At 56.7% G+C, this 10,116-nt stretch overlaps 1 protein-coding gene across 1 annotated transcript in view; it reads left to right on the top strand.

Annotated features, from left to right (window-relative positions):
* Positions 1-951: 951 nt before the first annotated feature.
* AIF1L (allograft inflammatory factor 1 like) overlaps positions 952-10,116 on the top strand; it is a 26,332-nt gene continuing 17,167 nt past the window's right edge. Inside the window, exons 1-2 of the mRNA XM_023216932.2 lie at positions 952-1,130; positions 1,271-1,332. Of these exons, the coding sequence (XP_023072700.1) occupies positions 1,100-1,130; positions 1,271-1,332 (93 nt within the window). The 5' untranslated portion in view covers positions 952-1,099. The remainder of the gene's footprint in view (positions 1,131-1,270; positions 1,333-10,116) is intronic.

Here is a 10,116-nt window from a genome sequence, read left to right as displayed (position 1 = left end):
AAAAAAAAAAAAAAAAAACAAACATTAGTGGGGCGTGATGGTGTGTGCCTGTAGTCCCAGCTACTTGGGAGGCTGAGGCAGGAGAATAACTTGAACCTGGAGGCGAAGGTTGCAGTGAGCCGACATCAAGCCACTCCGCTCCAGCTCCGGGCCACAGAGCAAGATTCTGCCTCAAAAAAAAAAAAAAAAAAGATCTCAGGGTCCCAACCCTAGGAGTCAGATGGAGGCACCCTCAGTGTGCACGGTGGGGCCATTCCGAGTGCTGTCTGCCCCAGACAGCGCCTGTCTATGCCTGTGGCCCACCACCATTATGAGGCGTGCTCCCTTGACTCTGGCTGTCCTGATTTGGACACTAGACTTCACGGTCACTCTGGCCACAGGTACCCTATCCTGCTCCCTGATCTCCGCTTTTCCTGGAGTCATGGGCTCTCCTGCTGGTGGCCTTGCGTCCCAGGTCCAGCTTCCTGACTTTTCTCTTCTGGAAATGGGAATGCCAAGTCCTATTTCATGGAATTTTGAGAATGAGATGACTGATGTACGGTGCAAAGTGCCTGTGAGTGTCCAAGAAATCGGTTTTATTAACAAGACATGAGTTCATTCCAGTTGATTTGACGGGCCACTGTTGTCACAGCAGCCGCACCGTCCCAAAGGCAGCAGTCATGTTTGAGCGCCGACTCCCCGACGGCACTTGGTCCTCACAACCACCCCATGGAGTTCATGCTGAGATCCTCGCATTTCATTTCTGTGTCAGGGACTTGCTGAGGTCCGGGGAGGGGCAGAGAGGAGGGGCGCGGCCGCCCCGCGCTGTGCACTTTCCGCGTCCTCCAGCAGAGGGGTCGGCCGGCGGGTTCCGGGTCCCGCATAATAGCCGCTTTGATGCCCGCGGAGCGGGAGGCGGGAGGGGAGGGGAGAGGCGGGAGGGAGGGAGGGAGGGGCCGGCAGCCGAGGGAGGGGTGTGTCGGCCGCCCGAGCCGTCCCTCCGCCCCTCGGTCCCGCGGCCACACGCAGCCAGCCGGAGCTCGGACCAGGCGCCTGTGCCTCCTCCTCGTCCCTCGCTGCGTCCGCGAAGCCTGGAGCTGGCGGGAGCCCCGCGCTCGCCATGTCGGGCGCGCTCAGCAACAGGTTCCAAGGTACGCGCCGCCGTCCCGGGCCGCCACCTGTGCGCGCCGGGCGGACCGCGGGGTCCACCGCGCGGGGGAAGCGGGCGGGGACGGGGGCGCGTGGCCCGGAGAGGACCCTGCTTCCAAGGCGGCCTCTTTGTCTCCTCCAGGAGGGAAGGCGTTCGGCTTGCTCAAAGCCCGGCAGGAGAGGAGGCTGGCCGAGATCAACCGGGTAAGTCCCGCGCCCAGAGCAGCACGCGAGTCCCGAGCCGCGCGCTGCGCGGGTGCCGCCTCGGTCCGCGAGGCCATGCGGTCCTCCAGATCTACCCTCTTCCTCTCCTTCCCCAGGGCTTCCCTCAGGTGCCTCCCTCCGCCCCCAGCCCCTTCGCCTCCAACTCCAGGTAGATCCGCCTCCGCCTCCCGCCTCCGGTCCCGACGTCTCGGGTTGCAAGTTGTTACTCTTGCAACTGGGGACTGGGGAGGTGGGGCCGGGTCAGGAGCTCGGATGCCAGCCGGCTCGTGGCTCCCCGCAAGCCCGCTTGGGAGCAGCCCAAGAATTTGGCGCGGAAAGCGCCCCAGGCCGGTGATCTCTCTAGCTCAGAACACAGGCTCCCGGTCATTTGCTGGTCTGTCGCCCAGGGTGGAGTGCAGTGGCTCAATCTCAGCTCATTGCAGCCTCCACCTTTGGGATTGAAACGGTCCTCTCTCCTCATCCTTCCGAGTAGCTAGGACTACAGGCCTGTGCCCCCACGCCTGGCCTTAGCTATTGTTGTTATAAGGGATTCTAAAGTACAAATAGAAGACTCTGATGGGCCTAGAGATCCTGGCAGTTCCCCGTGGTCTCCCGCCTGGCGGCTCCTCCAAACACCACTCCTCTTCACTCCACCTTTCAAGAATGGTTGCCTTAAGGGACTCCATGCTTTTCTTGCTGGTCCTGGTGGATTTATGGGAAGACATCCTGCCTACTGTTGCCAGGCACCCAGCTCCATAAATTTGCGTAGATTCTAGAAGATAAGAAAGGATATCAGGACCTGTCTAGGTTGGCCAAAGCTCAAAGGCCGCACAGCCAGTGGCTTTAAAGTTCTGCAAGACCTGGTGCTCTGATCTGGCCTCCACAGTGTGCCAGCTCTGTGGTCCTCAGCAGAGGGCCTCTCATCTGCAAGCAGGGCATTGTGCCGGCTCAGAGAGGGAAGGCATATGGCCTGCGTGGCCCAGCACCCAGCATTCAGGAAGCACTCACAGAACTGGCATTATTTCCTGAGGTGGACGTCTTCCAGTTTCCTTCTTAACTGGTGGCAGAGGCATGCCTGCTGAAACAAGGCTCGGCATTCCCCCCGCGGGCTTCTCTGGTCCCCTGGACACCCAGGGTCTAAGCCCAGCTGAGAGTCTGGAAGTGGGCAGCTGGTGAGGTCAGCAGAGCCTGCGAAGGCTGTGGGAGGCGGGTCCAAGCCTGGGGCCCGGTTGTGGTATTGCCTCTTGCCAGCAGTGTGCAGCCTTGATTCCCCCTTGGTTTTCTTGGACTGCTTGGATGTAGGCAGCCTGTCGGTTTTCCATCCACTGGCTATAGGACTCCCATTCAGTCCCCAGCTACCGGGCTCTGGGGACCTCACGGTCCCCCTCCAGGTAAGCTCCGGCCGCCTTACCACCACCCTCACCCTGCTTCCTGGGGGCATCTTGAGCACAGCTGGAAGGTTGCCTGGACATCTGGCTGGGGTGCTTAGGGGTCTAGGGTCCCTGCTGGGCTCCTTCCCAGTTCACTGTGTGCCAACCCAGCCTGGGGCTTGGCTACTCTAGCTCTCTGGACAGAAGCCTGAGACCCTGACCTCATATAGCCCCCGGGTCACCCGGCCAGGCGGGTTCTGAGCTGGCTGGATCCACCCACAGCCGGCGGGATCCGGAGCCACAGACAGCTGGAGATGGGGGTGAGGTGACCGTGGTTGGACAAGTCAGAAGAGCTGAGAGGGCAGGGCCAACCTCGCCCTTGGGGAGGCGCGTAAAGGGTGGGGGGCGGCTCCAGGGTTGTTTTGGGAAGCCGACTGGCTTGGCTTAGAAAGAGGAGGGACTTACAGCTACCAGGGGCTGATGTGGGCAGCACTGGGACCAGGGAAAGTGAGCAGGAAGGAGCTGTGGTCTAAACATCTCAAGACAGTGCCCAGAGAAGGCAAGCAGCTGACCCAGGGCCACATAGAAGCCAGTGACAAAGCTTACAGCCCAGCGTCCTTCCCCTGCCGAGAAGCTGTACTGAGACCCAGCACGTGAGCCCAGCTGCTGTAGGGCTGCTGAGGCCCAGGAACCGAGGCCCTGTAGGAAGGAGGCGCCAGGATCACACGGGAAGCTTGAGCTGCTTCGCCACAGTGGAGCAGGGTGGCCCCACCAGTTTAGTCATGAGGTACCTGCAAGCACTGATCTGTGACTCTGGGCAAGCCACTTCACCTCTCTGAGCCTCCTTCTCCAAAAAGATAATGGTTGTGATTTTTTTCAGTGAGGCAATCTATGTAAAGCACCCAGGAGAGCTGGCTACAGACCTGATAGTTATCGGGACAGTTTCTTGGTCCATGGCCTCAAGGTGCAGGGAGTGGAAGATACACTGCCGTGGCTCATGCTGGTCGTCCAGCCCAGCAGAACCTCATCTTCCCCAGCCTGAAATGGGAGCGGGGATCTCTGCTCTCTCTGGAGTCCCTGCAACCATTAGTCAATGGAAGTGGATGGAAGCTCTTTGCATACTGTAGGGGAGTCGCTCCGTGTGAGAGTCTGAATTGGTTCACCCATGGCGGTGGCTGCAGTGGAGAGACCCCGAGCTAGGTGGATTTTAGGCAGAATTGTGCTGGCAGCTCGGACTGCCTTCCTTGGGGGTACAGCTTCACTGCCCCACTGGAGTGTGGATTCTGGGGGCCTGGGCTAAGCCCAGGATTCACTGCCAAAGAGTCCCTACTTCTGTGCCAGGCAGCTTGGACACCGCCATGGCTGCTGCCTGGGGCACAGCCCAGCTTGGCTAGCAGATCTAGGGGCTTCTCTGGGCCAATACCTAGTTCTCTTTGGGGCCTTTTTCCTCCCTTGGTGTAGGCCAGCTTCCAGAGGAGCAGGGTAGCTCGGCCTTAGCCTTTTTTTTTTTTTTCAGGGTCTCACTCTGTCACCCAGGCTGGAGTGCAGTGGCGTGATTTCGGTTCACTGCAACTTCCGCCTCCCGGGTCAAGTGATTCTCCTGCCTCAGCCTTCCGAGTAGCTGGGACTACAGGCGCTTGCCGCCACGCCCAGCTTATTTTTGTATTTGTAGTAGAGACAGGGTTTCACCATGTTGGTCAGACCAGTCTCGAACTCCTGACCTCAGGTAATCCGCCTGCCTCGGCCTCCCAAAGTGCTGGGATTACAGGCGTGAGTCACCACGCCCTGCCCAACTTTAGCTTTTTGTTGTTGTTAACAGAGACAGGGTCTCACTCTGTTGCCCAGGCTGGGGTGCGGTGGCCCGATCTTGGCTCATTGCAACCTCCATCTCTCCCCAGCGCAAGCAATCCTCGCATCTCATCCTCCCAAGTAGCTGGGACTACAGGCATGTGCCCCCATACCCTGCCTTAGCTATTGTTATCATAAGGGATTCAAAAGTGAAAATAGAAGACTCTAATGGGCCTAGAGATCCTGGTAGAGGGAGCCGTATGAAAGTACGCCTCGTTTTGGTTTCATTTTAGTTTTTGCTGTTGTTTTCGGAACACTTGGCATGTGCCCGTCTTGTACCAGGTGCACTGGGGGCATTATCTTGCGAATGCCCACTCTAACCCAGGGAGTATTGTGGTTCCCATTTTCGAGAAAACGAGACTCAGAGAGGCTGGGTAAATTGCCTGGGTTTAAACAGCCTCGACTTAAACCCAGCCTATTTTCTCAATTGCTCAGCTTGGCTGGGCCTCCTGCTGGGTGCCCGCCCCCCAGCTCCATGCGCTATGTGTTTGTGTGTGCACGCACATGTGTACATAGCAGCACTACCGGAGTGGGCAGAACTGGCCAGCACCTCCTACTCCCCCTACATAGCTGGCATTCCCCAAGCCCTGATGGCATGGTTGGTGACCCCAGGCCAGCCAGGCATGGCCTTATATGGCAACGGGAGAGATTTTCTCCAGCTTCCCACAGGGACAGAGAGAAGCAGTGGGGCTGGGGGGCTGCCCCTCAGGGTGGCTGTGCCCTGGGACTTAGCAGGAGGCGCTCAGGGGACAGCGAGCACTGCCACATGAGCTGACTAGCAAGCGAGGTGGTTTTTGTTTGTTTGTTTGTTTGTTTGAGATGGAGTCTCACTCTGTCATCCAGGCTGGAGTGTAGTGGTGTGATCTCGGCTCACTGCAACCTCTACTTCCCGAGTTTAAGCGATTCTCCTGCCTCAGCCTCCCAAGTAGCTGGAACTATAGGTGCGCACCACCGCGCCTGGCTAATTTTTGTATTTTTAGTAGAGACGGGGTTTCACCGTATTGGTCAGGCTGGTCTCAAACTCCTGACCTTGTGATCTGCCCTCCTCGGCCTCCCAAAGTGCTGGGATTACAGGCGTGAGCCACTGCACCCAGCCAGCAGGGGAGATCTTCAACACAGTAACGAGCTGTGGCTGTGCTCCGTGCCCACAGATTGACATTCATCATCTTGCTGACCCCTCAACAGGGCACCCCTGCACGTAGATGCACAGTGAGAATCTGCAGACAGCCCCGTGGGATGAGGATTATCATGACTCCTATGTTTTGTTTTGTTTATTTGTTTGTTTTGGGACAGGGTCTCACTGGGTTGCCCAGGCTGAAGTGCAGTGGTATGATCTCGGCTTACTGCAGTCTTGACCTCCTGGGCTTAGGTGATCCTTGCACCTCAGCCTCCTGAGTAGCTGGGACTACAGGCATGCACCAACATGCCAAGCTAATTGTGTGTGTGTGTGTGTGTGTGTGTGTGTGTGTGTGTGTGGAGACAAGGTTTCACCATGTTGCCCAGGCTGGTCTCGAACTCCTGAGCTTAAGCAATCTGCCCACCTTGGCCTCCCAGAGTGCTGAGATGACAGGCATGCATCACTGTGTCCAGCCATGACTCCCATTCTGGAGATGAGGAAACAGAGGCTCAGCTGGATGAAGTCACCTGCAAGGTCACCTAGCCAGGAAGTGGCAGATTTGGGATTCAAACCCAGTCACCCTGTCATCAGGTGGCTGCAGCCTAGCTCTGGACACAGGCCTCTCTTGCTTATGTCAGTAAGGCTCTCTGGCTACTGTCCCAATGGTCTAGCACTCCTGGGTTGAATGAAAGGCACTCAGCATTCCCTGTCACGTTTAGGTACCTGATGGTTTTTTGTTTCGTTTTGTTTTTCGTTTTGAGTCAGAGTCTCACTCTGTCGCCCAGGCTGGAGTGCAATGGCATGATCTCGGCTCACTGCAACCTCGGCCACCCGAGTTCAAGCGATTCTCCTGCCTCAGCCTCCCAAGTAGCTGGAATTATAGGTGTCCATCACCACTCCCAGGTAGTTTTTGTATTTTTAGTAGAGACAGGGTTTCACCATGTTGGCCAGGCTGGTCTCGAACTCCTGACCTCAAGTGATCCACCCACCTTGGCCTCCCAGAGTGCTGGGATTGCAGGCATGAGCCACTGCGCCTGGCCCCTGATGGTTTTTTCAGAAGCCATATGTCATCTGCATTGGGAAGGCAGCTGGGCAGGGCAGGCTGGGTATCTCTGCCTGGGGGTGTATATATCCCCTGCCCCTCCCCCAGCAATGGGGGGTCTCTGAGACCTGACCCAGGCAAGTACACAGGTGTGTCTTTTTTCCTATGTACCCGGCAGTGCCATTCTGTCCCTGCCCAGGTGAATGTGCCCAGCTGGCATTGCTGGGCACACATGTCTCTTGCTCTTCCTTAATATATTATAAGGGAGATGGTGATAAGTGGCCACGTGAGCCTCTGAGGATTCAGTGTCCTCTGCAGGTCCAACCAGTTATGACCTTGGTGTGGCCGTGTCACAGGAAGCTGGAGATGGAATTTCTGCAGGGTGTGCTTTATTGCGTAGCTGCTTGGGTGTTTTTCTTTAGCTGCCCCATCTGTTGGCAAGGATGCGGCATCTGAATGAGGCCCAGGGCTGCAGTGGGGAATGTGAACCCGCTGTCCTTGTGGGTGCACATTACAGGTTCCTGCTACTTGCCAGGTGCCAGCACCACTTGTGGCCTGGCCCTGGCCCTTTAAGAGCCTGTGGGCTGCGTCAGAGGCCCTACGCCCCGGCATGGTGCTTCCTGTCCTTGGAGTTTTTGTCCAAGGCCTGAGACACCAGCCCCTTGGATGGCCTCCAAGATGGTGATATCCGCCCACCCCAAAATTCTGCTGCGGCTGATACAGAAAGACAAACCTGGAGGGCCAGGAGCAAGGGTTCGCCAGAAGGTGCTAGAGGTACCAGCCCAGAAAGAGAGTTAAGTCGGCGAGGAGCAGGCAGGCGGGAGGGCTTCTGAGGCCAGGCACAGCAGGGGCTGCCAGCTTCAGATGGGTTTGGAAAGCATCCCTCCTGGGCATAGCATTTGGGGGCCTCGCTGGGGGCAGGGATGCGCTTGGGGGACTCTGGCGAGCATCAGAGGCTGTAGGTGACCAGGAAAGGCAGCAGTGAACAGGTGCCATCGGGGACGGAGATGAGAGGATTCAGGCAGGTGGATGGCCCATCACTGCCAGGTCAGCTGGGCGCTGAGGACAAAGCAAAACTTGGCCTTGAGGGATGGCCAGTGAGCCAAGGCTCGCCGGGAGGACTTCAGGGGATCACAAAGGATCACAGAATGGTCGGTGGGTGGTGTTTTCCCTGCCCTTCCCCCTCACACACCTGCCTCTCGATGTGGCTTGAGTTTGGATGATCCTAAGACATAATAATAATTTTGAACACTTAGCAAGTGCATAGGAGCCAGGCTCCTTCTGTGCAATTAGCTCGTTTAATCCTTACCGCAGGCCAAGCGCGAAGGCAGGAGGATAGCTTGAGTCTGTGAGGTCGAGGCTGCAGTGACCCTGCAGATCGTGCCAGTGGACTTTAGGCTTGGAAACGGAGCAAGACCCTGACTCAAACAAAAAAAAAAAATTCCTTACAGCAACTCAGTGAGGAGGTTCTACATATCATTGTGATCCCATTTGATAGATAAGCCCACTTTATAGATGAAGAGACTGAGGCCTAGAGTGGCAAAGCAAGTTGCCCTGCCCAGAGCCACAGAGCTAGTAAGTGCTACAGCTGGAATTGCAACCGTGGCAAGCTGTCCACTGTGTCCTGCACACCCTGTGCTCAGAGAGATGATGTGATGCTTTCAACTGTTGTGACCTCCGGCAGGGCGTGTCCCTTTCGGCACCTCGGTTTCCCCAGCTATTGAACAAGGAGGGCAAGCCGAATGCTGTGAGGAGTCCCTTCTGGTTCTGTGGCTGGGTGGATATTTTAACAGCTCTGCCACCTCCCAGGCCCCACCCTTGGACACTCTGGTCCCCGGGGACTGAGAAGTCGGCTCAGCTGCCTGTGTGTCAATCCTAGCTCCTGCCTGCTTGCATTTCCTGGCCCTTTGCTAGGGACTGATAAGGCCACTGTGGCCTCCAGGCCTGCCCCTCTGCATGTCAATAGCCACTTTCAGGGCCCAGAGGCCCCCTGCGCCTCTCACACCGCCTCTCCCACCCCAGCACTTTCTGCAGCCAGGAAAACTTGTCTTTGGGGACAGCGGGTTAGATTGTGTGAGGAGGATAGGGGATAGAATAAACCGCCTACCCCCCCACCCCCATCTCCCTGGAGGGCTACAGAGTGGTTCCCTGGCCTCCGGAATAACCTCCTGCGGTAGCTGAAGAGGAAAGGTAACTCCCAGTATTGACTTTCTTTGCCCAGAAACCTGCAGCCAGGCTACCTTCTTGTTTGGGGCAGGCATAGACCTTGAATTGCTAAAACTTGGCAATCCTGAGCAAGTTGAGCAACCTCTCTGAGCCTCAGTTGTCCCATCTGTCAAATGGGGATACCTGGAGAGAGGAGAGAGAAATCATAACTGGCCTACGAGCCGGGTCTCCTTCCTAATCTGTTAAATAGTCTATGAGGGTCTATGGCAGTTATAAGCCAATTGTATGGGTATAAGTGTTAGAAAAAAATAACAAATAGCTAACATTTATTTAGTATTTGCTGGCCGGGTGCAGTGGCTCATGCCTGTAATCCCAGCACTTTGGGATGCTGAGGTGGGTGGACTGCTTGGGCCCAGGAGGTAGAGGTTGCAGTGAGCTGTGATTGTGCCACTGCACTCCAGCCTGGGCAACAGAGCAAGACTCTGTCTCAAAAAAAAAAAAAAATTTCACGCAGCCACGAAGTGGATTCAACCCAGGCATTCTGGCTCCGGTTTGCCCTTTTTTTTTTTTCTTTGTTTTGCTTTTCTTCCAAACACCTGGGGTGGCTTCTCTCTGTCTCCTCTGCCTATGGACCCAGGGTCAGGGCAGCCAGGGGTCCTGGAAAGACAGGGTATCTGTGCATTGGGCAGGGACTGGGGGAGGATGCCTGCAGGGAGGGAGCTGTGGGTGGTACATGAGCAGGAACCAAGAATCCAGAGCTCAGAGGTGGAGCGGGCATGGCAGCCTGGCTGGTGGAGTCCTGTTCCTGCCATTGCCCGCCGGGCTCCCCCACCCCGTGCCCAGGCATGGTCAGCACAGCTGCCCTAATCCCAGGGCCAGTGAGGGCTGCCCACGCATGAGCAGCTCAGCTGCTTCTCCCACCCTGGTCACTTGTGGCCCAAGCATTTGTCATTTTCTGTTTTGTTTTGTTTTTTGAGACGAAGTCTCACTGTGTGGCCCAGGCTGGAGTCCAGTGGCGTGATCTCAGCTCACTGCAACCTGCACCTTCCGGGTTCAAACAATTTTCCTGCCTCAGCCTCCCGAGTATAGCTGGGATTACAGGTGTGGTTTTTAGTAGAGACAGGGCTTCTCCATGTTGGCTAGGCTGGTCTTGAACTCTTGACCTCAGGTAATCTGCCCGCCTGTGCCTCCCAAAGTGCTGGGATTACAGGTATGGTTTTTAGTAGAGACGGGGCTTCTCC

Source organism: Piliocolobus tephrosceles, chromosome 14 (assembly GCF_002776525.5).
Source record: "Piliocolobus tephrosceles isolate RC106 chromosome 14, ASM277652v3, whole genome shotgun sequence".
Taxonomy (NCBI): Eukaryota; Metazoa; Chordata; class Mammalia; order Primates; family Cercopithecidae; genus Piliocolobus; species Piliocolobus tephrosceles.
The sequence above is the reverse complement of the archived record's forward strand: the minus strand, read 5'-3'. Positions and strand labels throughout refer to the sequence as shown.